Below are 27,142 nucleotides of genomic sequence, written 5' to 3'. Positions count from 1 at the left end.
CGCTAGCCTCCTAAGTTAGAGGTAGAATCCCATGTTAGTATTTAGTTGGAGAGGCACTTGTTTGCCCATTGAGCTCTGTTTAGCAAGCACAGCGTTCCAGGTGCTGAGCCAGTGTCATTTGTGATCTCTGAGCTTCTGGAGTAAGCTCAGTAGTGAAGGTGGGAGCCCTGGGCAGGACAACAAAGGACCGCGCTGGCGTCTCCTCATTCCCAGTTGCTTCCAACTCTCCACCTGGTTTCCTGTTGATCCATTTATCGATTATTCTTAAGTATCTGCAGGAGTTCACACGGTGTCCATACAAATATTTTCCCCAAAACATTATCTGAAAAAGTCATCATTTGATAAACTAATGTTTTTACCAGTTACTCCTGTGTGGAATAATGCTGTCCTATCTGGTTTCTTAGATAATTGGATCAAATATTGAATTGCCATAGCAGCATCCTCTGAAGAATGTGTGCATTTTTTTTTAGTTTGATGTGTTTTTTATATCTTCAGTGTTCATTAGAACTTGATTGCATGACATTTAAGCCTGTTTATACAGAGACTTAATTTAGTTGATTGATTTAATTAATGACTTATCTTAATATTAAGAATATGGAAAGCATATTATTTATATAAATTTATGTAACTTCTATTTTTATTGAGAATATGTATCATGTCAGACATGATTTAATTATAGTCAAAATCTTGGAATTATATAATAGAATATCATATCTATCATTGTTCTTTGTTGTTTTGGAATAATTCATGGTCCGTGTTTGCTCATGGGTTTGAGTGGGTGCATATTCTTCTGATTTTTAGGAGACTTGTGATCAGGTATAGATTTCAGAGCTAGATTGTGCTGGTTCCTCCAGTGTCCCCAGAGGAACCCCAGAGCCACCTCAGCATGAGGTTCAAGTGAGACTGCACAGCACTGTGACATGAAGCCACATAGTCACCTAGCAGATACTGCGCCTTGTGGAAATGTTAACTTTGGTATCTTATTTTAACTGAAGAGTTAAACCTAAGTGGTGAAGTTGACTGGCAGTGACAACTCTTAACCAGAAGAGCTCGCAGTTGGTGGAGTCATGTCACCTCTGGGAGCCCAAGGAAAATAGTCCACATAGTAGACATACGCTTACAGTTTCTCGTGACCTCCTTGGGATAAATATAAGTGTATTTGGAATTTGATATGTAATTAGTTTTAAGAAGTATGCCAAAATTAATTCACTAAAAATGAGTACTTTTAAGGCTGTATCTTCTGCTTAAATTTCTTTCTCTTGTATGTTTTGCTTCATGTTGGTAGCTATAAAGTTTAAAACTGAGTGAAGCTGGGTGTGGTGGCACACCTCTATAATCCTAGCACTTAGGAGGCTGAGGCAGGAGGATTTAGAGTTTGAGGCATCAGGTGTGGGCTTGGGTTAGGAAGTGAATTTAAGGTCACACAGAACACATTCTGAGCTGAAACGACTGTAGCACAGTGTCACCGACTCTAATGTTACTGCTGAGGAGACAGATAAGTGAGAACCCGGCCCTTGGCTTCTCCATCCTGACTGTCCTTTCCAGCTGTTTCAGCCATTTTCCTTCTGGACTTCAAGGCTCTTCATCAGTTCAATAGCACCTAGTCATGAACACAGCAAAGAAAGGACTGTAACTGCATCCTTTGTCCTGTCACAGTGTCTGGTGTGTTTTCGTTGTTCCAAAGTGCGTGATTAGTGAATAAGCAGATGTATGCAACTGGATGCTTAGTGCTTGTTTTATGTGTGTATGTGTGTGTACATATATACATATATGTGTGTGCATGTGTGTGTGTCTCAGGTGTAATAAAAGTTTATAAAAGTAATCTTTTTACTCAAAGGTAATCTGTAAAGCTCATGCCTCTAGTTCTCCTGTGTTCAGAACGTATGTTTGCAGGACTGTATTCGTCACCTGCTTATTAGTTTCCTTTCAAGTTCGTGTTACATGTTTTAGAACATTTTTTACAAATCCCATAAGTAAGAGTTTAGAAGATGTGTTTTTTATTATTTTTTAATTATGTGACGATGGCACTGTATGGATGTACGCATGCAGGTGGGGATGCTCTTAGAGGCTAAAGGTGTCAGATGCCCTGGAGCTAGCATTGCAGGCAATTATGAGCTGCCCTTGCAGGCTCTTCTGCAAGACCAGTACATGCTCAGAACTGCTGAACCATCTCCAGCCCGACTATTAAAAAGAGCTTTAAATCAGTTTCTTCAAAAAATTATTTATCTCAAAAAATATATACTAAATTTTATTTGTTATGATTATGTGTGTGTGTGTGTGTGTGTGTGTGTGTGTGTGTGTGTGTGTGTGTGACAGACAGACAGATGTGTGGAGATGGACAGATGTTGCAGTGCATGTGGGGAGGCTCTAGAGAGTAACGTTGTCCAGTTGGCTCTCTACTGCCTTGGCTTTTGTGAATCAAACTCAGTCTGTCAGGTTTTGCATCAAACTTCTTTATTCACTGAGCCTCTTCACCAGCCCCGAAATCCATGTCTTAAGCATGCTATTCAGTATGATAAAGTTTACATAAAGCTGAACCCGTGTGTCTTATAGAAGTACATCTGAGGCACTGCCTGTGGTTCTGTGGCTAAAAGTCTAGTGAGAAAGTCAGACTTCAGCCTGCTGTTGTAACCATATAAACTCAGCATGCCTTGAGCTAGTCTAGTACATGGCTGCTAACAGGCATCCCTTTTAAAGGCAAGGTTAGAATAGGAAGTAAGCTTATGCGAGGCTTTGTTCTAGGTCTAGGAAAACACTGTGAACAGCATCTGTTCTGATATTGGAGGTTTAGTCAGTGTTTTCTATTGAGTGACCGTTCGATGGCTGGTGATGCTTCATAATTCTTTCAGGTGCATAACCATACTGGAAAGATTTGACATCAGATGAGACTCAGGAAAGTGCTATCATCTGTTCATATGAAACAGACTTTTCTCCAAGTTTTACAGGCTAGCCAAGCGTGGTTGTTCGTGCTTGTCATTCTAGTGCTAAGGAGAATGGGACAAGAGGACTCTCAGGACCTCAAGGACAGTCACTGATTCTAGGCTTTCACAAAGTGAGATCTTGTCTCAAAAAACAAAACCAGTTGTTGGTGGCTTATGCCTTTAATTCCAGCACTCAGGAGGCAGAGGCGAGGCAGAGGCGGGCCTGGTCTTCAGGTCTACTAAGTTCAGGACAGCCAGGGCTATTTAGTGGCACCTTGATTCAAAGCAAAACAAAAGCCACCCAGATTTTATGATTTAAGACTGACCTTGCTCGTTGATGAATTGCTGCTGTCTTGTATTCAGGTCATCTCCAACCAGTCCTATGTCCCTGTGAGGACACTAAAGTCTATAAATGTAATGTAAATGTGAATTGTCCACTAAGAATGCGTTCGCTACCCTGCATTGGCTGATTTTTAGAGGACATGGCCTTTGACTTATGCAGCAAGGTTAGAGGATATCAGACCCCTCCCCCCTCACACACATCCCCTTCTCCTTCTCCAGGACTCCAATTACTGAGGCCTGTGAGGACTTCTGAAGCTGCTTCTTAAGGAAAGTTAGACAAGTAAGCTCAATGGATGATTAGGAGAGTGTTCTCAATGTGGACTGAGGCAGTGTCTCAGAAACGTGAAGTCGTCTCATATGATGGGCATCAAATATGAAACAAGCCTTAAGAGGGTACCTTTCCTTAAAGTGAACATATTTACCAAATGACTGGGTCTCTTTTCAGACTCAGCATGTGAATGGAGAAGAGGTAAAAGGAAATACTATCTCCCTCAATTTGGGGACTCACACTTACAACTAATGGTGAAAGCGAAGAATTGAAAAGATTTAGATAAGTTTTTTTTTATTGGAAAAAACTTTAATAACAGACTCCGTGTGATGGTAACCAATTAGCAGATTGATGAATTGTTTAACTTTCTTTACTCAGTATTCCTCAGAAAGATAAATCAAAAAATGCAACCTCTTACACTGACCAACAGAACTAAGTACAGATGAAGTCAATGGTTATCACATGAGCATGCTGTGGTGTATGTCAGTAAAACAAGTCCTCCCCGCCCAGCCCTGGCCCCCGGCAAGCAGATGAATGATTGTGCACTGCGTGATGATACCTTTAGGTGAGAACTTCGGTTCATGCAGTTGGCTACCACAGACATTGCACCCAAAACCTGCAGCCCTGGCACCTAAAGTCAGTCAGCGGTGGTAGCTCTTCCTGTCAGCCGTGTTCCTTCCATAGACTGGGTGAATACTGTGGTCAGGCATGCTGGTGGCAAACACTAACCCGTGTCATTGTGCCCATCCAATCCATTCAGCCAGGGCCAGGAAGCTGGAGCCTCTCTGATTTCTGTACTCTGGCAGAGGCCAGAGGCTAATTAGGCTCCCTAATCCATGATGTAAAGGTAGTAGTTGTCAAACAGCAGGGCGAAGACATCTCCAAAGCCAAGCAAGGCCAAGTTTGCTACCTCAGGTGTCTCCCAAGTTTTTTGTTTCTTTGGTTCTGGTATTGTTTCCCTGACTGCTTTCTCGGTATGCTGGTTGTTGGTATATAGGAAGGTACTGATTTTTGTGTTAATTTTGAATCCTGCTACTTTACTACAATTATTAGCAGTAGGAGTTTTTGGACAGGGTATTTTATGCATAGAACCCTATCTTCTGCAGATTAGGACACTTTGACTTCTTCCTTACCTATTTTGTGCCGTGTTCATCTCCCTCTGCTAGTGTTAATGCTTGAGTTAGAACGTTGAGCACTGTATTGAAAAGGACAGAAAGGAGAGAGGACTGCCTTGTTTTGCTCCCAATTTTAGTAGAAATGCTTTGAGGTTTTTCCTCTGTTTAGCAAGATGCTGGTTGTGGGATTACTGTGTTTCATCCTTATTATGTTGAGATGTGTCCCCTGTATCCATAGATTCTCTGAGACTTTTATTATGAAGAGATGTTGGATTTTGTCAGAAACCTTTCCTGAATTTAAATGAGATGATCATGTGGTTTCCGTCCTTGACTCTGTTTATGTGGTGGATTACATTTATTGATTTATACATATTGAACCATTTCTGTATCTCGTGGATAAAGCTGACTTGATCATGGTGGATAATCTTTGCAATGTGTTTGTGAATTAGGTTTAAATCTTTATTTGAGAATTTTTCATCTATATTCACAGAGAGATTGGCCTATAATTCCCCCGTCCCTCCCTTGTCCCTTTTGTTTACTACAACAAAATGATGTTTTCTAGACTTGACAGGGAAGTTGCATATATGAACTCAACAGTTGTGACTTTATGCCAAGACCTGCATGGGCTCAAGCCAGACAAAATCCTATCATGAGGATTGGGGAGGGGCAATGAACACAAACATCCCTCCCCTGGCTGAGGAGCTACTGACGATGAGTGACAGCCTCTGGTGTGGAGAAAGTCGGTTTTCTTTGAGGGTGTGGCTCCTGGTTGTTCTGGCGTGCTCCAGGACAGGCCCCACAGCCTGGAGTATGTAGGCTGCACAAATTGGACTTGATGGTTTAAACAAACAAAACATAAAGGGAGGTATGGTTGGGCTTGGAAGAAATGGAAGGGAGTGGAATATGATCATATGTTGTATGAAATTCTCAAAGAATTACAAAAAATACTATTTTAATAAAAGTTTGGATAAGCCCTTAGGTGTTCACTAGTGTTTGGGGCGGAGGGAGATGGAGTCATTGTTGAGGAGTTTACTCTTCACTATTTTCATTTCGAGGAAGTAGCCTCATCATGTGGTGACGGGGTATTTGACTAGACCAAGGTTTAACTGGGAGTGAAAGATCACATGAGCAAAGAGCAGTCTCTAAAAATCTCCCTTCCTTTCTAATAGAAACAGGAAGGAACTGTAGTGGTATGAAAGTGGCAGGACGGTTAAGCTGGCTGAACCGTGTAGTGCTTCCGTCCAAGGCTATCCAAATGCCAAGTAATGAGACGAAAGCCGTAGTCGGCAAAGGTGAGGCTCAGAAACTTAGCAGGAGTTCTGCATGAAGTCAAGATGGAAAACTATAAAAGCTTGTTAATGGTAAAATAGGAAAAGGTTTTAGATTCCTCACAAGTCTAGTATTTAAATTGGCCACCAACCTTCTCATAAAATATAAGAAGGAAATGAATACGACATTCTCTTGTGGAAATGTCTGAATCACTCTTCTCCCTTGACACCTGTTCATTCAAGAAAAGAAGCCAAATGAGAAGCTAATTGTAAAGCTAACAAGTTAGAACTTCTATTGATTTTTTAACTCATATTTAAAGCTTTTTAAAAATTGCTGTGATCCAGGATAGAATTTTGTTCTTGTGAGTGTAAGCTGCACGGAAGGAAGCAAAGCGACCATTTGCTCTACGGCACGTTTGGGTCAGCCTTCTTACCGTCAGATGGACACTGGCTTCACAAAGAAAGTATCCAATAAGAAAATAATACCCCCTAAAATAAAATAAAATAAAATTCACACCCCATTAGAACTAGTGTAAAGGCGCTAGAGTTGCTGCCTGAATGCTTCTGACATACCACTGCCTGACCTGTGGGGCGGGAGGGGGAAGGTTTACATCAAGAGTGCAAGCTGCAGTGTAGAGGAAGACCCAACCCTTGCTCATCACTGTGTTGGGTAGCAGTGTGTGTGTTTATGCTGGATGTACTGGAGCATGCCACGACGTGCAGCGACAGCGTGTCAGTAACAGTGTCTAATATTCTGATTTGCTTTAGAAAAGTGGGATTGTCATAATAAATAAATACTCATTAAAAATAGTTCAATTTCTTAAGAATGCCAAAAGCTTGTGGCCTGTAAACTAATCCCTGTGGTAATTTTCTGTATATAAATAGAGTAGCCTAGAATACAAGTTAATTTTTCTCTTTGTGCCCTTAGTTAAGATGTAATTTCTTCTTTTATTGTTTTTACCTTAAGAAAAGGAAATAGTTTTAACTAGTTTAAAAATAACAGGAACTCGTAACCTGTGCAGCTGCCAGATCAGTCTCTCACAGGGAGACGGTATCCCTGTGTAAGGTGGGTGTCCTCCGTCGCTGCCTGCTGTAGAGCTGGGTAGAAGTAGCGTCCCTCTCTTGATGGCCATCGTTTCCGCATCTGGAGAGCCTCTGTCCTTTGTTCTCCTCTGAATCTTACTGGTGACATACTACTGGTAATCATGAGGGCTCTAAACCAGAAGAGGATTAGAGTTTCTAAGGGGAAACTACTGCTTTTACATAGTTTAATAAATTGCATTTAGAGAGTTTAATTCTACCTATTGTGTTATGCAAATCACCAAGTCCTTCTGAGGATTGAAAGATAGAGTCTAAGGGTCATTACTGGTATAGTTTTGTTTATTAAAGTACACATGGCTACTAAATTCTAGTTATTGGGTAAATTGCTATCACAGTTTAAAAAGTGAAATTTCAGTTAAGAAATTGCTGTCTGCTCCCTAGAAAGAAAATACTTTATTTAAGAAATATGAGGTAATGAGAAATAGAGTATTACTTATGGCATTATATTTTACTGTAATCAGTTTAATCAATAGTTTTTTAGAGTACTCAGGTTAATTGATACATTCAACCCTATCACATTGGTTTCTCTCATCCCTACTTTTTCTTCTCTACTTGTTCTGGTCAGTAAAGTTAAAGAGTTGGAGAGATGGCTCAGCAGTTAAGAACACCGCTGTTCTTGCAGGGAGCCAAGGATTGGTTCCCAGATGCACATGATGGCTCCTACCATCTGTGACTTCAGTTCCAGGGGACCCCATGCTGTTTCTGTCCTTTGGTGTTCTTCCATAGCATCCTGGCTGATGTAATGGTTGGTCCAACTTGTTTTCCACGTTTCTGTGTGAGTTTTTGTTTTGTTTTGTTTTTGTTCTTTGTTTTTGTTTTTGTTTTTATAATTTATCTACCTATCTACATAGCTACATATCTGTCTATCCATCTACCTATCTACCTGCCTGCCTGTGTTCTACCTACCTGTCATTTCTCCTTTCTGTTATCAGTGTTGTGAAGACCTGGGGAAATTCCTAGGAACACCAGTGAAGTTACTGAGTGACCTGGCACATGTTACCATGAGTTTCTAACATGTAAGTTTCTGTTAACTTACAGCTTAATCTTTAAGGGTTTGGTTTTGTTTTGTTTTTGTAGAAACCCACTGTTTATGCTACTTTTATGATCTAATCTTAGACTCTTAAATGCCTTCTAAAACTTTAAGACATAAAACAGACTCACCCTCATGATTCAAGGTTTCTCTTCGAATTCAGGTAGGGGGAGAAAATGCTTGATGTGGACTCAGGAACAAATACTGTATTGAATTTGGGGGAAAATCACTTTGTTTGATTTGGTAGGAGTAAGAACACGCAGGTTGAGAATTGATGTGCATTGGTCCAGCAGACACAAAGAAACATCTGTGGCCCATCTGAAACTCTAAGCACTCTCTCTGGGATTTGTTAGGTTTATTTGTTATAGTTCTGTTTATTGAATATATATGGAAAGTATCGCTCCTCTGGGACAGTCAGCTACATCATATCCTGCATTTGTATTTAGAAACACAAACATTTTTTCCCTTCTTACTTGAGATTTACAAGAGGAGAGAAGGGAGTCTATGGGATGGATTTGAAGTAAAACTGCTATATCTGATTTGAGTAATTGCAATAATTAAAGGTACGTTAAATGTAATGAGTGATGTCAGCATGGCTTCTCCAGAGTGAATTACCCACTGATTTTTCTTTCTCTCACATTCCACAGGAAACCAGTTTCCTCCCATTGCAGCCCAGGACCTTTCTTTTGTCATAAAGGCTGGTTACCTGGAAAAACGCAGAAAAGGTGAGCTAAAGGGCCAGTGACGAAGCTAAGGCTGGTTTGCTTGTTTGTTTTCCATCCCACGATAAAACATGTTTGTACATACTCACGGGAGCAGCTGATGTAAGGAAATGTGGAAAACCCTATCCAAACACGAATGCCAGCTTTACATAGTTTTTACTAGCAAAGTATTAGTCTGGCTTTCAGTGCAGCCTCGGGCATTTGTAAACAGTTCTGGAACAGTGCCCTACATCTTGTAGGAAAGCTTCAGGCCATGACCGTGTCCTCAAGGTTGGAGTTTCTCACCAGTAACCAGTGCGAGCTTCCTGCACCCAACCAGTGAACACAGCCTGCTATGGTACAGAGCAGCCTGGCATCTCCTCCGGTGTCTGTTACCCGCTTCAGTGTCCCTCTCCACTGGCCTTGAAAACTGGGACTTGACCAGGCGGTCTCCTTTCAGCACAAGCATAAAATTAAATGGGGTTGGGAGGGGGTGGGTTATGGTCCAGGAGTGCAGGCGTCTTGGTGACCACACAGCTTCCCTTAGCTTGTCGCTTCAGACCTTCTGATTGTGCTCCATGTGTACTCCTTATTTTTAAAATCGTTTTAAGCTGAAAGAGGTAGTAGAAAGAAATGATCCAAGTCAACCCTTCCTTCCCCTTTCCCTTTTATGACAAATTTGAGAATGAGACCCCGTGGATGAATTGTATCAGAATGCTCAGTCTGATGCCTTTTTGAGACTGTGTAGAGGTTTGGTGACCAGACAGCTAACACCATTGTAAGGGGTGGGAGATGCAGATTAATGTTGGAAGTAAAGAATAACTCAGAAATTGTCTTAGCGTACGTTCCCGTGTGGTGAGGAAGTGTATAGCATTATGTGAATCATGCACAGTAGCTAACCTGCTCTTTCTCCTACTTTTGGCAGATCACAGCTTTCTGGGGTTTGAATGGCAGAAACGGTGGTGTGCTCTCAGCAAAACAGTGTTCTATTATTACGGGAGTGATAAAGGTAGTGTTGGCATTTGTTTACACCAGTTTCCATTGAATGAGATTGCAATCATTTTCCTATAGAGTGAACTGAAGACAATATGGAGAAAAAGCTGAGAATTTATGAGAATTATAGCTTAAGACTAATTTATATTATCTTTCATTATTTGACAAGTGTTGTCAATTGCAGACTGTCCTAAAATTTAACACACTTATTTTTTGGTGAATTATAAAAGAAAATAAGAAAATTTTCACTCATACAGCTTTCGCCCTAGTAAATGTTTATCATCTGGGTTACCGTTGTAGAACTGGAGGAAAATGAGGACCGTGATGATATGAGATAAACGTGTTTAAAGATAGGAAAAGTAGTAAATTTATTTTAGATAAAATTTAAAGGATACAGAGTTTTCTGGTCCAACTCTGCAGATGCCAACAGCAAAAGCAAATGTGTATTGAGTTTGCTATATCATGGGCCCTGTCTAGGCATTAGCTCTCTACCTAAGTGAGCCAAGTAACGTAACTTGTTTAACTCACAGCACGCCAACAAAGTAGGTCCGTTATTAGCCAGTTTGTTTACTTATAATGTTTTATTAGCATACGTTAGTTATATATAATTGCCACAATCTATGTGGCTTGGGTAATGGTTTTGCCAGCCTTCCATGGGTCTGAAGTCTTGATCCTTGGTGTTGCTGGGCCATTCCTCCCTTCCTCCTCACTGCTCCTCTCCTGCTTCATATTTCTCCTTCCTTCCTCTCTCTTCCTCTTTCCTTCCTCCCTCCCTTCCTCCTCCTTCCTTCCTCTATCCCTTCTTCCTCCTTCCTCTCTTCTTCCTCCCTCCCTCCTTCTTCCCTTCCTCCCTCCTCCCTCCTTCCTTCCTCCCTCCCTTCCTTCCTTCCCTCCTTTCTTCCTACTTCTTTCCCTTCTTTCTCCTTCCTTCCTTCCTCCCTCCCTTCCTTCCTTCCCTCCTTTCTTCCTATTTCTTTCCCTTCTTTCTCCTTCCTTCCTTCCTTCCTTCCTTCCTTCCTCCTTCCTTCCTCCCTCCCTCCCTCCCTCCCTCCCTCCCTCCCTCCCTCCCTTCCTTCCTTCCTTCCTTCCTTCCTTCCTTCCTTCCTTCCTTCCTTCACTTTCTTCTTCTCCTTCTTTCTGACCCAGTGAGTTTCCTTAGGGTTACAGCAGCATGTTGGATAAGCCCCTGAAAGAAATATCCCTGCCTCTCCCATCAACCGTGGACTGCGTGTGAATCCTCAGGAAGCAGAGTCCCATGGGCTCCCCTGTCTTCCTGTGCGCACAGCCACATGCCCGGGGTTTGTGCAGTGATCTAGCTCATTTATCTTAATGTTAGGAAAACTAAGGACTGAGAGGCTAGCTTTGTGCAGCATCCATTCTCAGAGTGGTTAAAAGGCAGGCCTATGTTTATGGCTCAGGTTTCACTATTGACCCTGTCTTAACTTTTATATTTTACAGCTTCATTTATTAACTAATATACATTTTAGTAATAGTTCATGTAATTTTAGCTCTTATTTGAATAAGTGAATCTGCAAAATAATTAAATTTAAAATCTATGTATTTCTAGTTTTGCCTTTTTCCAAGGGAAAGCAGATTAGAAGGTGAATACTGTGTAATAGAAGCCATTGCTCATAGAGACATGCAATAGCCAACATAGTACATGAGGTTAAAGTTGCACTAGGAAACCATTGTTTATACAGTGAATATGCACTAACAAAATGATTATGAATAGTGTATACATCTATACAGTCAGTGTGTGTATTTTACATAGAACAAAAAGTTAGTGAAAAATATCTCAAATAAATACTCTGTCCTTAGACAACACAAGAAGAAATGAAATACATAATAGTCACTTGAAGAAAAATAAATGAAATCCCAATGCCACTGATATTATTTTTCCCATGGAATTGTTATTTTGTGGTTTGGAGATTTGTTTTATTTATTATTATTTAGAGAATTTATTAAAACCATATGCAGATGAAATTATTATATCTCAGATAAATTTGAAGTTTTACGCAATGCTAGCAGTCGGTCTTCCATTTTGGTTGGTGAGATTAAGGACTTTAGAATCTAGTGGCCATTTTGGATCCTGTCACTAATATGTTCCAGGTTGTGGTGGCACCTGAGAGGTGGTCACAGCACATGCACTTCCCTCCTGCTGTGAACAAGTCAATGGTGGTGTCAGAAAACTCGTCCAAATTCAGTTACAATCAGCACAGATCACAGCGTGCACTGCCATTATAGAAATGTAGTTTTCTACACTATTATGAGTTTTGATCAAAATCTTACCATTTCTCAAAAAAAAGGCCTTTTCTACCAGACTCAGAAAGAGGAAGTTTAAATGCTTGTGACTTTGGTTCGGTTAAGCTTCTCGTTTCTGTCTTCCAAGTGTCTGTGATCACTAATGTAATCTTCCTTAAACCCAAAGGAATATTTGTACTTATATTTTTCTCCAGAGGCCAATGTTATATAAAGAAATCCTGGCTCAAATCTTTGAGATAGTAAATACCATTTCTGTTCTTATTGCTAGATCTTATGATGCTGTCATCCTTGGCATTTTGACTTTTTGTGCTTTGGGAATCCACTTAATTCCTGTGGCTACTTATACTTCAAGTTAATGATGCCATGTCTGTTACTGTATTGATGCTTAAAGACTTGACCTGGATTTGCATTGCCCATTGCTCTGCCTTCCCATGTCCCAGGTCTGTCTGCAGAGTGTTGTCCATTGCTCTGCCTTCCCATGTCCCAGGTCTGTCTGCAGAGTGCTGCCCATTGCTCTGCCTTCCCATGTCCCAGGTCTGTCTGCAGAGTGCTGTCCATTGCTGTGCCTTCCCATGTCCCAGGTCTGTCTGCAGAGTGCTGTCCATTGCTGTGCCTTCCCATGTCCCAGGTCTGTCTGCAGAGTGCTGTCCATTGCTCTGCCTTCCCATGTCCCAGGTCTGTCTGCAGAGTGCTGTCCATTGCTGCCACTTTTTATTTTTTTTTCAGGAAAACATATGAAATAACATTTTAATCTTCTTTTGTGTAAGTCAAATAGCTGAGTTGTGTAGCTTCATTGTACATGTGAACCATTACCTACTCTTTGGAAAGAGCTGTTTAGATATATGAAAACTATATAATAAGTAATATATAATAGTACAACAGTAAGCCTCCAAGTGAGTAGGATTGAGATAAATGGTTCATAGAGGCACAAGGCGCTCTTGATACCACTCACGAGGTTAAACCGTACTTCATTACTGTTTTGACATATACATAGCTCACCTTTTCTATCTTATTGTGCATGCCAAAAACCATACTGACTTATCAAGGCAGTAATGGCTTAGAAGGCGTACTGTCACCCTCCAGGGCATGTAATGCACTTACCTCTGTACCCATACATATTGTGCATTTATTATTCATAGCCATTCAGGTCCGTAAGTAACAGCCACATGCAGTAGACGCTTTATCACTTGGTGAAGTCCGTCCATCCTCCTATCTCCTCTCTTTGCCTGTGATTGCCATGGGTCCCATCTGTCAAGCGTTCTACATCCTAGATACCCAGACTCCCGTTGAGGCACCCATTCATCCACTTACTCACTTATTCACAGTTTTATTAGGTAAACAGTTTTAGATAGTTGATATAATAAATAGTGAGACTCCAAAGATCCTTAGAGGTGCTCCCTGCTTGAGTTGTGAGTATCCATGAGAAGAAGATCTGAGGCTATGAACAGATGTAGGAACAAGGTGGATAGACAAAGTTCAGTGGTATCCTAAGGAATTTAATTTAAGTTCCTTTGGATCACAAAGGAAGGGAAAACTAACTGCCAGGAGCCTTAGGGGAAACTTCACTGTGATAAGGGCATTTTATTGGGTCATAAAGAATGAGTAGTTTACTGGGTAAAGACTATAATTTTAATTATGTGCCTGTCCAAAATTTGTATTTGAAGCCACCTCTAAGAAGGTAGTGTTAGGATGTAGGGCATGCTTTACGCTCATGAATGACCCAGTAAAAATGTTCAAGTGAGCTCTGAAATTTCTCTTTTGTGCGTCTCCCTTGCAAGGCCACAGTGTCTCTGCCCTCTGGAGAAGGCAGCAGCAGCAGAATGTCCACTTTCAGAGGAAAGACCTCTGCAAGACCTGCTGGCATAAGACTTTGAGAAGTAAATTTCTGGTGTTCATAAATTACTCAGTAATGGGTATGCCAGCAGTGCCGATGAACTAAGAAAGAACAAAGGGTAAAATTAATATTTCAGGTGAGAGAAAAGCAGAAATTCAGCACTGTGAAAGCCCATGGATAGGATCAATATAAGCCAAGCTGAGACATTAAGGGAAGAAGGAAGGAGCCGCATTAAAGACATAGAACAGGTAGTCAGCCTTCTGAGATCTGACAATAAGGCTTCTCTAAGGATTTTATTTTTAGTGTGGACTTTAGGCAGAAATCTATATGATCAGACTTGGCTTTAAGGATGGATTGAGATGGAAAGAGATTGTCCATAGAACCATTTAGGAGGACATTGAACTAGCCTAAGCAAGAAAAATTAACAGGGCTACTGAGAGTCAGAGCAAAGATTGGATGTAGCTCTCTGACTCTATAGCTCTGTTTCCCCCACAATTTGTGGTCATTACCCAGCATTCCAGAGTGCCCATAAATGCTGGGTCAGTTAGGAGTTTGTTCCAGACCCTGGGTTTTGGATTTTTCCTTTTCTATTACTTTTTACAGGGTCCTGAAACAGCATGTGAAATGAACTTTGTTCTCCTCTTTTGTGGAGGAATGGGACGGGCAGGTCATTGTACCCATGTATTTTCAGGCCTTAAACCTCCCTCCTTCCTCCTAGTTAGAGAACGTGCCAGTCCTCTCTGGTAACTGAGTGCTACAGGAGTGTTGGTCCTACCAAGTCATCCTAAATGTAGACCAAAGTTTCTTTAATTAAAAAAATGTTTTGGGGTTGGGGATTTAGCTCAGTGGTAGGGCGCTTGCCTAACAAGCGCAAGGCCCTGGGTTCGGTCCCCAGCTCCGAAAAAAAGAAAAGAAAAAAAAATGTTTTATTTTGGGTGTTTTGGCCACAGGCACATCTTACACTGCGTAAGTACCTGTTGCCCAAGCAGGCCAGAAGAGGGTTCAGATCCCCTGAGCTGGAGTTACAGGTAGTTGCAAGCCACTGTGTAAATGCTGGAAACAAGCCTGGATCCTCTGGAAGAGCAGCCACTGAGCCATCTCTCCATCTCCTAAAGATTCTTTGTTACAACATGTTGTATTGTTTCTTTATAAAAATTTAAAGTATAGGGCTAGAGATGGCTCGGCCATTAAGAGCACTGACTGGGAGTTGGGGATTTGGCTCAGTGGTAGAGCACTTGCCTAGCAAGCGCAAGGCCCTGGGTTCAGCCCCAGCTCCGGGAGGGGGGGCGGGGGGGGGGAAGCACTGGCTGCTCTTCCAGAAGTTCAGAGTTCAATTCCCAGCGACCACATGGTGGCTCACAACCATCTGTAATGGGATCCAATGCCTCTTCTTGTGTGTATGAAGATAGCAACGGTGTATGCACATACGTAAAATAAATAAATAAATCTAAAAATTTTTTTAAATATAGAACAAAAGTCATCAGAAATTCAAAGTAACAAAACTAAGGATTTACAGAAAAATAAAAAATCTCATTAAATTAACCTTCCTGCTTTTACATCTCCTACAACTTTACCATTGATAGGGGAAAAAAATAAGAGAGCATATCTCTTCCATTCAAAACTTATTTCTGTGTGAGGACATCAATATTGTATCATGATGACATGTGACATGTGTGACTGAGTTGTGTGATCTATATTACAATTTTGTTTTATTTGATGTAGGAAGGATACTTTTAGCCTATCCTAGCACCAGTAATTCTTTTTTAAATCAGAAAATATTGTTGTTAATAGACTTTTGAGTCTTTGATGTACAAATATTGTCCTTTAAGTTTATTATAATAAACCTTAAGTGTCCTCTCCCTGCCTGCCTTTATGGGTGAGACCCCCTGCAGCAGGATAGAGAAGCTAAGAGCACACCTGCTTCTCAGTGGGATTTCGTTATTGTGCAGAAATCGTCAAGTACACACTCAGCTTTGTGAACATTGATAGCTGTGAATGTTACTGACATGTAATAAAGTGGGACCAGTATAACTTAAGATGAATCTCTACATACTAAATGTATATTTAGATTGAAAATAGGTATATTTAAAATAATACCACATTGCACTATATAACTCTCCTCCCTCCACCTCCCCCCATGTGTGTGTGTATATGTGTATGTACATGTGTTCATATTGCTGTAGTCATGTGGTATATATTAGATAGATATATAGTTATAGCAACTATACATAGAACTGTATATAACTGTAGAGTATAGAGTAACTGTCTAGAGAACACCCACACTTCTGGATGTTCTTTGAGCATGTATGTATCAGATTCCATTATTGCAAAGCATTGTACTACATTAGCTAATGTCACAAGTGCTCATATAACTATGATATGTGGATTGACTGAGTCACTGCATGGTTGATTGAGCCAGAGGAAGTGGCACCGGACAGTAAAGGTTTCCATACCAGAGTTAGGAGTTTTGGGCTTTCTTGTCAGAGGAACACCTAGTGTTCCTAAGCATTGTGGGTAAGCTGCGCTGGTGCTCTGCTTGAATGTTAGAATGATCACTTTGTCAGCTGTTAGGGAAAGGGGTGAAGGAAATGAGACAGGGCAAGATGCATTCAGAAGTTAGGGGTGATAATAGAGGAAGGCCTAGGTGTTTCTGTGTAAGCACACTGTGGCTGTTGTCTTCTTAGATGTGCAGCTTTCATGCCACAGGGAGTCACAGTGTAATGTCACCTTCATTACCGTAGGAACTTCCAAAAGGCTAAAATACATTTAGACTATTAAGGACTTCTTTATGTAGTGATTGTCTTAACAATGACGATTTGTTCTTATAGTCTAATGAACCATAGTGTGTGTGTGTGTGTGTGTGTGTGTGTGTTTGTGTGTGTTTGTGTGTGTGTGTGTGTGTGTGTGTGTGTGTGTGTGTGTGTGTGTTGAGGCAGGCTCTCTTGTGTCTGAAGCTGGCTTTGAACTCACTGTGTAGTGAGGATAACCTTCAGTTTTTGATCTTACTGGCTCCACTTCACGCGTGTTGGGATTTCAGGTGTGTATCACCACACCCTGATTATGTGATACTATGAATAAAACCTAGGCCTTCATGCATGCTACACAAGTACTCTACTGACTGACTACATCTCCAGGACCCCATATCATGATTATTATAATGTCAATTTTAGGTGAAAATACCAGATAGATCGATGAAAGTAGAAGCAGTTTCAGAAAAAAAGCCTGTAACATTTTTATTCACAACTACTTTATACTATTATTAAGTATGGAGATTACACCTGTGCTTAAGAATGTGCGTCAGATGCTCTCAACCAACCATTGGACTGAAAACAGGCCCCCAATGGAGGAGCTGAAGGGATTTTCAACCCCATAGGAAGAACAACAATATCAACCAGTTAGGCCCCCCGTACCCCCAGAGCTCCCAGAGACTAAACCAACAACCAAGGAGTACACATGGAAGGATCCATGGCTCCAGCCGCATATGTAGCAGAGGATGGCCTTATCAGGCATCAGTGAGAGAAGAGGCCCTTGGCCCTGTGAAAGCTCAATGCCCCTGTGTAGGGGAAAGCCAGGGTGGAGAGATGGGAGGGAGTGGGTGGGTAGATGGGTGAACACTCTCATAGAGGCAGGGGGAGAGGGGTTTCCAGAGGGAAAATCGGGAAAGGGGATAACATTTGAAATGTAAGTAAAGAAAATATCAAAAAAAAAAAAAAAGAACTGTATTCAGCATTAATCTGGCATCGTGCACCAAAAATAAACCCCACAAACCAGCAAGACCCATTCAGTGCTCTGGGGCAAGTACTTCCAGCAAAATAAAAAATGAGAATTGGATTATAAAAGAAGTGTGTATCTATCTTGAAATATCACATACTGCCCTATAAATATTTGTATGTTTCTTTGCATCTATTAAAGATAATTTTTTAAAAAGGTTTTTAAGTATTTGAGAAAACTCTGTGTCTATTACTAAATGACATGCCCGGGATAAACAGCTGTCTGTTCTGGCGGACAGTCTATGAGCTTCTTCAATCATGGCCTCCTACTCCTTGCTTTGAGGCCTGTGACAGGGCCAGGAGCTTGTGGTGGAGGAGGAGTGCTCATCTTCTTGTGGTGGGGAAATGAGGGAGGAGCTTAGCAGCATCTTACTGCCTCCCTGAAAGGAGCACATACACTGACCTAGCTTGGCTTCTGCTGGGTCACTCCCTAAAGGTTCTGCCACCTCTCAGTAGCCCTGCAGGCTGTGGTCCCAGCCAGCCACACACGAGCCTTCAGATGGGAGATTCCACATTCAAACTGTAGCCATGGTGTACTAAAAGTACCCGACTGTTATTCTTGTAATTTACTGCTCTTCAAAAATGAGAAGTAATAGAAAAGTGGGAGATAGGCAGATATTTCTGTTTGCCAGACCATGTTAGCCAAAATTCTAATTTTAATGAAAATACTTTTCTTTGAATCCATAGATGTGTTCATAGTCATGGATTTATTAACAAGCTCTTTATTTAACAAATATATGTAGCAGATAACATTTTTCACATAACATAGTACTCTATATGTCTTCATAGCTCAGAACACCAAAAAGTGTATTTCAAAATTGTCACCTTTGTTTCTGAGCTAAATAAACAAAAGGAGAATGCTCATTTATCTTTAACTGGAGTCCTAGAATAACTTGCTAAGGATTTTTGAAGAATTTATTTAAGGGATTTAATATTGAGGGGTATCTTTTCTTCTCCCTTCTAACAGACATTAGAACTTACAGAAACAACATAACTTTTCCACAGAGGAAAAAGACCCTAAGTATAACTGACAGATAGCATCAAATATTGACAAATACATTGCATATGTTTATATGTGCTAGGTACCAAGTTACATTCTTACAAGCAATAGAAGCAGCTTCTCACCAAAAAGGAAACCATCAGGCGAAGGCCAAGTCTGACTTGTGATATCACCACTGAGTTCTCCCTGACATGTGATATCACCACTGTGCACTGCCTGACATGTGATATCACTACTGAGTACTCACTGACATGTGATATCACCACTGTGCACTGCCTGACATGCGATATCACCACTGAGTATTGCCTGACATGTTATATCACCATTGAGTACTCACTGACATGTGATATCACCATTGAGCACTGCCTGACATGTGATATCACCACTGTGCACTACCTGACATGGGATATCACCACTGTGCACTGCCTGACATATGATCACCACCATGCACTGCCACTGTTTTTGCCAAGAGAATGAATTCTGAACTCTCTCCTGACTCTTCTGTTACTTCCTTCTGTTTAAGAGTTCAGACCGCAGCATTTCTTGCCTCTCTCAGCCTCTGTGGTGGGAAGCGATAGTGCCGTCCCTGGTAATCTTAGGACAAAATCAGAAAAGATGCTTAGGGGCTGCAAAGCCTCATTCAATAAATGCCCTCAGCTTACAGGGGTACTAAATGATTCGGAATTATTCAGTTTCATGGTTTTGCTATATTTAAAACGAAAGGAGAGAAAATGGTGATTTTATTTAGTGTGTGTGTGCGCGTGTGTAAACATGTTCATGTGCCAATTGTGTCTCGGTAGGTGGCAGTAGATATAGAGGAGAACATAGAGGAAGTGGATGGAGGAAAAGGAGAGTCAAAAGTGGTACCCAGTTGTCTATCTAAAGACAGGCATTAATAGAGGTGCTGTTTGTTGAGATGGGACGGTAAGTGTGCAGACTTGTGAGTGGTTCTGTTCACTCTGTCGGTGGACAGAGCAGCCTCAGGAACCACTTACTTGTCTCTTTTTATAGGGGAGGGGTCTGCATAGAGGAGTACTTGGGCGGGTACACATTCTGAGGCCAGAGCAGGCCTTGGAGCGTTTTCCTCTATCACTCTTCTCACTGCCTTTAGACAGGCCTCTGACTGAACCAGTAACTGACGTAACTCACTGTTACGGCTGCTGGCTCATCAATGCTCTAGGGATTCACCTGGTCTAACCCATCAGTGATGGGGTCGCAGGCATGCCTGGCTTGTAGTATTGGGGTTGGGAATTCAAACATACATCCTCATATTTACAGAGCAATCAGTGATGCTACTCACTAAGTAATCTCAGTTTCCTCCCCCACCTTATTTTTAGACAGATTCTCTCACTGGCTAGTATCTCATTGACTAGACTAAGTTGGTTGGCCATTGAGACCCAAGAATCTTCCTGTTTTCACCTCCCAGTGCTGAGATCACCATTGTGTACAACCATGCCTGACTTTCTCTTGCTTGCATCTTTCTGATGCTTGCGAGACAAGCACTCTGCAGACTGAACAACTTCCTAGGCTCCACGATCTTGCTCTGGTACCTGTGTTTGCCTGTTTGCTTTTCCCCTTCTGTTCGTCCTACAGAGGTATATCTATATAATCTGGAATGTTTACTGTGAATTGCAATCACGGCTTCTCTGGTTCTCCTCTTACACCGGAAACAGAAGATAAGTATGTGGCCTCTGACATGTTCCGGGGAAGGGCTGTATAAAGTGGCTTTGCCTGTGTGAGTTGAGGTCACATGATTTTGGTACCTTAGTCTTGGGTATGCTAGTATGGGAGTTCACTTGCTCTGCCCCAGCTCCTCTCTGTGCTGCTGACTTTACATCCCTAGCAGCGCTCCCTCCTGATGCGTGTCAGCATCTCTCATGTTACCAGGATGAGAGTTTTAGAGTCAAGTTAGAGTTAAGCTAGAGGTAGAGTCAAGTTTGTAGCTGGTGAGTGGAGATTGAACCATCCAGATCTTTTAAAATTTCTCTGGACCACTTCAGTGGTTACTTTTTTTTTTTTTTTGTAGTGGAAATTAAGTTCCTCTTACAGCGCAAGTGGATCATTGGCTGGTGTTTGTGGAACACCTACATTTGTAATGCACGTATTTTATGTCAGTGAGAAAGATCTGATATTGTGTGCTATTAGTAATCTTTGTCTTAACATATTACAATGCTACCAGGCATGTTTAAAGTATTTAATATAAATTTGTTGGATAAATGGTTTAGTTTTCTTTGAGAAGGGTAGAAAGAAGCAAATCTGTTCACATACTGTTTTTCACTCTTCCATCAGTATTTTTCCAGTTGGGTATTTTACAAATTATGTCCGGGGAGCACCAGACGTAAAAGAATTTATCTGTGGATGAAAGAATTCATAGATGAGTCATGTTTGCACGTGCTGCATGTTAAGTTTTCTCTTAGAAATTCAGTCAGTATGTAAGTACACTGTGCCTCAAGAAAATCGTGTCTCTATAGCCTAGCCTCATGGAACTGTTAACGTTGGGTTTGTTAGTCCTGAGGATGTTTTGTACATCGTAGATTATGCTTTGCCACCAAACTACATCCCCAACTGCACTGTGTTCAATTCAGCGAAAAGCATCTTCAGCATAGGTGGTCGGAGACTCCCCTGATATCTAAAGGAACACTTATTGGAAGGTGTTGTGGTACCCTTTCTTTGTCCTTCCTTTCTGTTTGGAGGCAGGATCTCCCATTGTAGTCTAAGCTGGCCTCAAACTCAGGATGGTCTTGCCTTGGGTCCCGTGCTGATTTGCACGCACTCCCCTAGCCTGTATTTTTCATGGTGTAGTTTTGTAAACCGTAGAGTTAAGTATGGAATTTTTCAACCAAATGAAGTGCAAACATTTTAACTGGAATTTTCTGACTCACCCAGATTTAAACTATGAACAAATAGATTGTTCAGGCTCAGGTTATATTTGTCTAACTCGTATTTTTTCTCATTTGATATTTTGGGTAAAATAGCATCTCCATGGCTTTAAAAAGTGATGTTATTCCAGGTGCTAAATTATTGTATTTAAGAAAAGAAGATCTATATTTTATTGATGGCTGGCTCTGCATTATGGAAGCATTTCTGTCCTTGCCCTGCGATCAGTAAAAGAGGCAGTTTGTCCCACATCTGATTTCAGTGTCCTGTTAACATGGGAGGTAACCTACTGCCGTGCAGCTTCTCTGTCCACACAGCACCACTGAATGAAGAAAGCCCATTGAGTTTCGGAGCATTGAATCCTGTGTTTCTGTCCCATTTTATCAATCTTTAAAATAATATCTGTCCAAACAAAAAACACCTTTCCTTTTGGATGTACCAGATGGGATTCAGGTCTGCTTCCTCTAGTTCCTAGCCCACTGACTGGCTAAAAAGCTCTTTTTAGTAATGGTCCTTTCTTTGCCTGTTCACTCTTCTCCATCCGCACGGCTTTGCTTCACATTTGCGCTCCTTTTTCCTTTTAAGGTTAAGAAGGAACAGTTTGCTTTAAGGCCCGCTGAGGAAGTGGTGGTGCTGAGGGAGGACAGAGCAGGGTCGGAACGTCCGTCCGGCAAGTTTCAAGTAGACGAGTTTCCCCTTGGCTTCAGGTGAAGCTAACGTTTCCTAGCAAACTTAAGTTCTAGTGCTTCGGCTTTTCCCTGTGCATTTCCATGCTTTCCTCTGAACAGCACCACAGACCCCTTCCTCCAGTTTCCTAATACTTCCTAATACTTCCAGATTTTAGAGCTGTTGTAGTAGCTGACTAAAATTTCTCCAGAGTCGACAAAGAAAATCCGTAAGTGAATGGAACTCTAACTTTGCTTTTATCTTCCACAGACAAACAACAGAAAGGGGAATTTGCCATAGAGGGCTATGACGTCAGAATGAACAACACCCTTAGGAAGGATGCAAAGAAAGATTGCTGTTTCGAAATCTGTGCTCCCGATAAACGTATCTATCAGGTTGGAATCTTAATGTCTTGAAATTAACTTGATAAGAAGGCCTGATTTCATTTACGAAGGCATTAATGTTTTATTAAACCAGCTTTCCCCAACATGTTAATAATAAAAATTCTGTTTTGTACATTGAACATTTATATAAAGAGAAAATACATTAAATTTTTTTCTGATTGGTTCAAGAGTTATATCCTTGGAAAAGATCAAATGAATCTGTAATTTATCAGTTAACATCACACGTAACATTTTATATCTATTTTAATAGAACTGTGTGATTTTCTAAAAGAATGACATAGTAGAAAGAATAAGATCATCAAAGGAAAAATATTAGAGTATTAATGCATATTGTATTGCTTGGAGTGTGGGAGAAAATGAAGATTAAGATGCATTATCAGGACTACAACTCAAGAGCCATCGGCGGGGCATCAACACGGAATGTACGCTTAATACGTTTTAAATATCTCAGATTGCAGTTGAAAGCCAGTTAATTAAGTTGTCAGGTAGTGTGTTGGAATCTGACAAGAACATTTTTAAGAAAACTGTACCCAGCAGTCTAAAGAAATTCATGGGTGTCTTCTAATTGTCAAGGGCAAATTTTGTTCATCAGTTCTGCCTTTGACATTGATGAAGAGAAGCAGCATTTTTCCCTGTGCAGCTGCCAGCTGCTGATCAGAGTTTCAAATCCATCATCCTCTGCTTCAATTACATAAATTTGTCAAAATTAACTGTACATTATAAGAAGCATCCTTGCAAGAACAGTACCCTCAGACATGAAAAGAATCACTAATGTTCTTAAGAAATGCTGAGAATGTAGCACAGCTTTCAGACTGCAGTTACCATCCAGTCCTTATTGTTTGAATTTTTTCATTAGTTTACAGCAGCCTCTCCCAAAGATGCTGAGGAATGGGTCCAGCAGCTGAAATTCATATTACAAGGTAAGAGCAGCAGTTGAATGTGTTTTCACATTCCTTCCATATTCATTTAGTATCGGGTTGACCTGGGTTTTCACATAGAAAGCCTTCCTGGCTTCTGTGAGAACGATCACCAGAACATTGACTGATGTAATAACGTGGTCCATTCACTTGGGTTTCTGAGAGCATCTTCCCTTGAATACAGTTGGTAACTTTAAGATTCACACACTTGTAAGACCATTTAAAATGCTTTCAAATTAAGAGTGCAATGCTACAATGGTAGCATGTAGGTGTTAGTTTTCAGAGTTGTGTTCGTTTAAGAAACACAGAATTAAGTCTCTCTTGCATTCTTTTTCAATGTCCTTTACAAAACGTACTGTGAAGACATGGGATCTGACGTTATTCCCGAGGATGAAGATGAAAAAGGGGACTTATATGATGATGTTGATCATCCTGTTCCGGTCAGCAGCCCACAAAGGAGCCAACCAATAGATGATGAAATTTATGAGGAACTTCCAGGTATCTATTCTGTGGTGGTGAACTGACAGAGACCATATCTCTTCTTCTGAACCACACTTGTGTTTGTGTGTGCAATTTGTTAGCAAATTGACAACTTGAGTGGGAAGTGGTGAGCTATTATGAACAAAGACAATGAAAACTATTTTATGGAAAGGTTTCTATCTGAGACATTTCAAGTGTGGGTGCACACTTATGAAAAGTGAAGAGACCTTAAAATGAAGCAGATACAGCCTCATCTCTTGGGACCGTTGGCTCATTAGCATTGTTTATGCTACATAATTTTTTAATTAAAAAATTGACTTGCCTTACAGTTTTTTCCAGGAACGCACACATCATTTTTTTAAGCGTCTTGGAACTTGCATTTACCAGAAGTTCTGTGCACTCCCCATATGTCACCAGCCTTCTGCTCCCTGGTCCTCTCTGCTGGATTCCACGGCCTTGTCTTAGAGGAATGGCGGCGCTGAACTGTAAACAAGGCTCACTGAGGCTTGGGGAATGTTTTATAATTAGTATTTATCATAAATGGTAAATCAAAAGGTTTCCTTACTTTAAAAGTTCAGGCCTGTAAAGTGTGGTTACACTTCAGTAGTTGTTCTACAGCAGAATTAATTACTTATTGGCTCCCTGGCTATGTGGTATCTAAAACAGAAAACTTGTAGTCTGAACTTTAGAATTCTTGGTCTGTAGTAACACTGAGAACGGTGTGACCAACACTCTAGGCTGAGCTTGCCCTTTCCCTGCCGATTAAAAGAGCTTAGTGGAGAAGAGGGGGATTATAAACAGCGCACGTGCAGCAGTTCTTCTCTGATCAGGCAGTGTAGTACTAGACTAGACATGTCCCAAATTAGTGTCCAAGTGCCATTTCCATCACAGTCAATAAAACATAAGGACCATAGCACAGACTTAGAGTAAAAAATGTTCAATTCTGACTATAGTAGTTCAGTGATACTATAATGATTTCTAGATCTATAAAATGGAGATGATATTGCAGGGAGAATCAACTGAGGTAATTCAGCACAGTTCTATCCTTGTCTAAGTCCACAATAAACATAACACTTTTATTTTTTGAATTTACTTATTTTTATTTCATGTACATCAGTATTTTGCCTGCATGTATGTCTGCGGTTCAGATCCTCTGGAACCAACAGCTGTGAACTACCATGTGGGTGCTGAGAATTAAACCCTGGTCCTCTGGAAGAACAAGCAGTGTTCTTAACTGCTGAGCCATCTCTCTAGCCCACAACCTCATTATTTTTCATTGTTACACTTGGTGAATTTGAACAAATGTTTATGCATGTTCTGACCAAGTAATAATAATGGTACCCATTATTAAAAAGTACTTGTTCATCTATGAATTAAATCTTACCACTCTACAAGAGGACACTTAGCACAGAAGTGTAAGTCGTGAGAGCAGTGAAGCGTGAGTTTCTGTTGCTCCACAGAGTTGTTTGTTTATAGCTCCGCTTCCTGGGTCATCCTAAGGACACGGCATCGGCCATGGCATCACCTCAGGTGGAGAATCTCTGTGGCTGCTTGGTTTTAGTCACCGCATCACTAACACAGTTACTTTAGACTTTAAAAGGACTTATGACAGGACTGAGAATGTGTCCTGATGTAAAGGTGAAGCATGAAGCCTTAAACATGGTTTGACTGCCATCCACATTTCAGCCCTTTAAGACTTTACAATTAATGTACTGTGTCACGGTTGCTGAGTTAACTGTTAGGTTCTGTGTTTCTTCAAATACTCTCCTCTCCCTACCACCCAAAGAAAGAACTTCACTGAGAACAAAGATCAAATGTTTTGTTATTTCTATACCAAAGGTTCAAGGAAGATCTCCTGCATAGCTCGAAACTTAAGAAGTGTGAACAGTCCTGACCGCAGGTGTTGTTCTTCCTCATTGCCCTCCTCCCCCACATACGCATATATTTTTGGCCCAAAGCCATGCAATGTTGGAAATAACTGGTTATTCTTTAAGTAGTGTTACTTCTTGCAGTATTGCTAGTAGAAATTTCAGCTGCTATGAGTTCTCTTTGCCAATGCCTGGGATCCCCCGATGCTGTACGAAGTGATTGAGCTTGATAGAGCCTGCAACTGTGCCCCTGGGAAAGGAGCTGCTGTAAGCAGCTGTGGAATGTCTCCTGCTTCCTTCCCCCCTGTGTAACTAACAGAGCCATTTCAACATCTGCACAGTTCAGCAGGTTTGTCAAACTGAAGCCTGCAGCTACAGAGGGAATTTTTTTTTTATAGGAGGCCCTGAAGTTTTCTCAGAGTTATAGTTTTGTTCATTTAAATATTTGAAACCGAGAAGGTAACTTTAATTTTGAAAAGTATCTCTCTTTCAGGGTTAAGGCTCAAACGTGTTGCATTTACTGCTTCTTTGAAATTTAAATGTCTTTTGAGTCTCAGAACATAGCTGCAGACTGTTGGTACGTCCAGCTCTGTACAGGGAGTGCTGGTCTCTGAAGTCCAATTGGTTATGCTCTTAGAGTTAAATAATAATCCTATTTTAACACAATTTCCTGTCAATTACATACTGTTGAAAACTAATCCCCTGAGTTGAGAGATGAAGCACACAGATGCATTTGAAGAAGTCTAGCATTGACAAGCCACTATACATGCAAAGCCCTCTTCTGAATAAGGCGAGTTCTTGCTCTAGAAAGTGTATTTTTAATATGAAGTAAACCTTCAGTGTTTAAGTCTCAACAGTGAGAAGAAAACATTTGCTTAAAAATTATGTTCTAAAATGTTTCTTGAAAAATGTTTATAATTCTGTGGGACTGTAAATAGTTTCAGAGGATTTCCCGCTAGAATACTCCAACTTTATTACAGAGCTTTCTCTTTAATTTCTCGTTCATTAATTTTTAACTAACTTCGGAAAAGAACAGAATAAATTTCTAGATTTCTTTGTGTTTAGGGATTTATAGGGGGATGTACTGTGGGCAGGCTGAAAGTTTTGGGCTTTTCTTCAAGTACCCCAATGTTTTGCCATCTTTTTTTCTGTTTTATTACTACTTACTAGCATAGGCCATTGCATGTACATACATTGTGAAGTGACTATAACAGACATTTGTTTGCACAGCTAATACAATGGCTAAAGTATGTTGAACTGATTAATGACATAGCAATGAGCTCACAATTTCAGAATGTATGGTCAGTTTATTATTAGAACTACAG

At 40.8% G+C, this 27,142-nt stretch overlaps 1 protein-coding gene across 3 annotated transcripts in view; it reads left to right on the top strand.

The window, feature by feature from the left end:
- The window catches only part of Skap2 (src kinase associated phosphoprotein 2), a 150,444-nt gene that overhangs the window by 78,115 nt on the left and 45,187 nt on the right, over positions 1-27,142 (top strand). For all 3 annotated transcript variants that reach the window (XM_006236477.5, XM_006236478.5, NM_130413.1), the window contains exons 5-9: positions 8,693-8,770; positions 9,672-9,755; positions 22,419-22,543; positions 23,409-23,472; positions 23,833-23,967. In XM_006236477.5, the coding sequence (XP_006236539.1) occupies positions 8,693-8,770; positions 9,672-9,755; positions 22,419-22,543; positions 23,409-23,472; positions 23,833-23,967 (486 nt within the window). The remainder of the gene's footprint in view (positions 1-8,692; positions 8,771-9,671; positions 9,756-22,418; positions 22,544-23,408; positions 23,473-23,832; positions 23,968-27,142) is intronic.

This window comes from Rattus norvegicus, chromosome 4 (assembly GCF_036323735.1).
Source record: "Rattus norvegicus strain BN/NHsdMcwi chromosome 4, GRCr8, whole genome shotgun sequence".
Classification (NCBI taxonomy): domain Eukaryota; kingdom Metazoa; phylum Chordata; class Mammalia; order Rodentia; family Muridae; genus Rattus; species Rattus norvegicus.
The sequence above is the reverse complement of the archived record's forward strand: the minus strand, read 5'-3'. Positions and strand labels throughout refer to the sequence as shown.